The sequence below is a fragment of the Erinaceus europaeus genome, chromosome 11 (assembly GCF_950295315.1).
Source record: "Erinaceus europaeus chromosome 11, mEriEur2.1, whole genome shotgun sequence".
Lineage (NCBI taxonomy): Eukaryota > Metazoa > Chordata > Mammalia > Eulipotyphla > Erinaceidae > Erinaceus > Erinaceus europaeus.
Genome location: NC_080172.1, coordinates 117,034,673 through 117,036,158, shown reverse-complemented (window position 1 = coordinate 117,036,158; position 1,486 = coordinate 117,034,673). Strand labels below are relative to the sequence as shown.

The following is a 1,486-nucleotide window of genomic DNA, read 5'->3' as shown; positions in this document are numbered from 1 at the left end:
AAGGAACAGTTCAGCAGGCTGATGAATAATCTCTATGGTGTCCAACCACACAAGCAGCAAAATAATGTATGATGTGTGATCTCTTAAAAGATGCAATAAAAGCCATTACTGGTGTGGAAAAAAAAAATGTTGTGTTGTGTTTATATGCAGAGTCTAGAGTGACAGTGAGCCTTTAACACCTTGTGAGATGACCAGTGTGAGCTGTTGTTACCTCAGCCCCTGTGGTCACTGGAGACAGAAGTAGGAGACCCACAGGGGAGGAAGGAAGAGACCCAGGAGCAATGAGTCTGGTCACTCCGTTTTTTTCTCTGTCCTTGGCTCCTGGTCTCTCACACCTGCTGCTCCCGGGAGGTGTGACTTGCCATGTGACTGGCTGGTCTTTTCTCTCTTGTCTCTTTCTGCCAGTCCCTGCTCAGGGCGCCATGATGCCGAGCTAGCTTCATAGGCGGGAGACAGAGACGACCAGGGACTCATGGCTGAGTGGTACGCAGTTCAGTCTTTATTCATGTGGAACACAGCACAATCTAAGCTAAGCTATCTCTAATCACAATCTTGTCCTTATCTATCCTGGGGCTGCCAGTGCAGATCAGCTTCTAGGCTCTCTCCAGAGCCTGTTAGAGAAGGAAGTCCTGGTGAAGCGCCTCTGACGGTTCTGGTGACAGAGCAGCTGTATATATACTCGCCAAGTAGGGTGGAAACAGGATGTGACGTAGAGAGGGTGGAGCAAAAAGAGATTGGTGGAAATCAGGGTGGGACAAGGAGAGGGGGATGAGCAAAAAGAGAGAATGAACCAGCGGGATTAAACCAGTGCCCTGCAGGCAGGGCGGTGCTGAGTTAACAGTGGTTATGTAAATAGAATGCAGTGTTAAGCAGGGGGGGATTAAACCAATGAAACAGAAGGGGTCTTAGAAGCAGAATTTAGAAGCAGACCAACATCTTTCCCTTACTGTGCTTTTAAAGAACCTACTAAGTGGGAGCCGGGTGGTAGCACAGTGGGTTAAGCACACTTGGCGCAAAGCACAGGGACTGGTGTAAGGATCCCGGTTTGAGTCCCCGGCTCCCCACCTGCAGGGGAGTCTCTTTACAGGCGGTGAAGCAGGTCTGCAGGTGTCTGTCTTTCTCTCCTCCTCTCTGTATTCCCCTCCTCTCTCCATTTCTCTCTGTCCTATCCAACAATGACGACATCAATAACAACAACAATAATAACTACAACAGTAAAACAACAAGGGCAACAAAAGGGAAAAAGACCCCTTTTTTAATTTTTTTAAATTATCTGTATTTATTGGAGACACCCAGAAATCAAAACGGGAGGAGGAGATGGAGAGAGACCTGCAGCCCTGCTTCACCACTCATGAAGTTATCCCCCTGCACATGGGGACTGGAGTGACTCGAACCCAGGTCCTTGTGCACTGTAACATGTGCGCTCAACCAGGGGCACCACCACCTGGCCCCTCTCTTTTTAAGTTTTTACGGTAATTGGCTTCAT

General features: G+C 48.5%; 1 protein-coding gene across 1 annotated transcript in view; it reads left to right on the top strand.

Moving 5' to 3' along the window:
- The window catches only part of LOC103114096 (large ribosomal subunit protein uL6-like), a 686-nt gene extending 559 nt beyond the window's left edge, over positions 1–127 (top strand). Inside the window, exon 1 of the mRNA XM_060200924.1 lies at positions 1–127. This exon is cut by the window's left edge and continues 559 nt beyond it. Within this exon, the coding sequence (XP_060056907.1) occupies positions 1–29 (29 nt within the window). The 3' untranslated portion in view covers positions 30–127.
- The last annotated feature ends 1,359 nt before the right edge of the window (positions 128–1,486 follow it).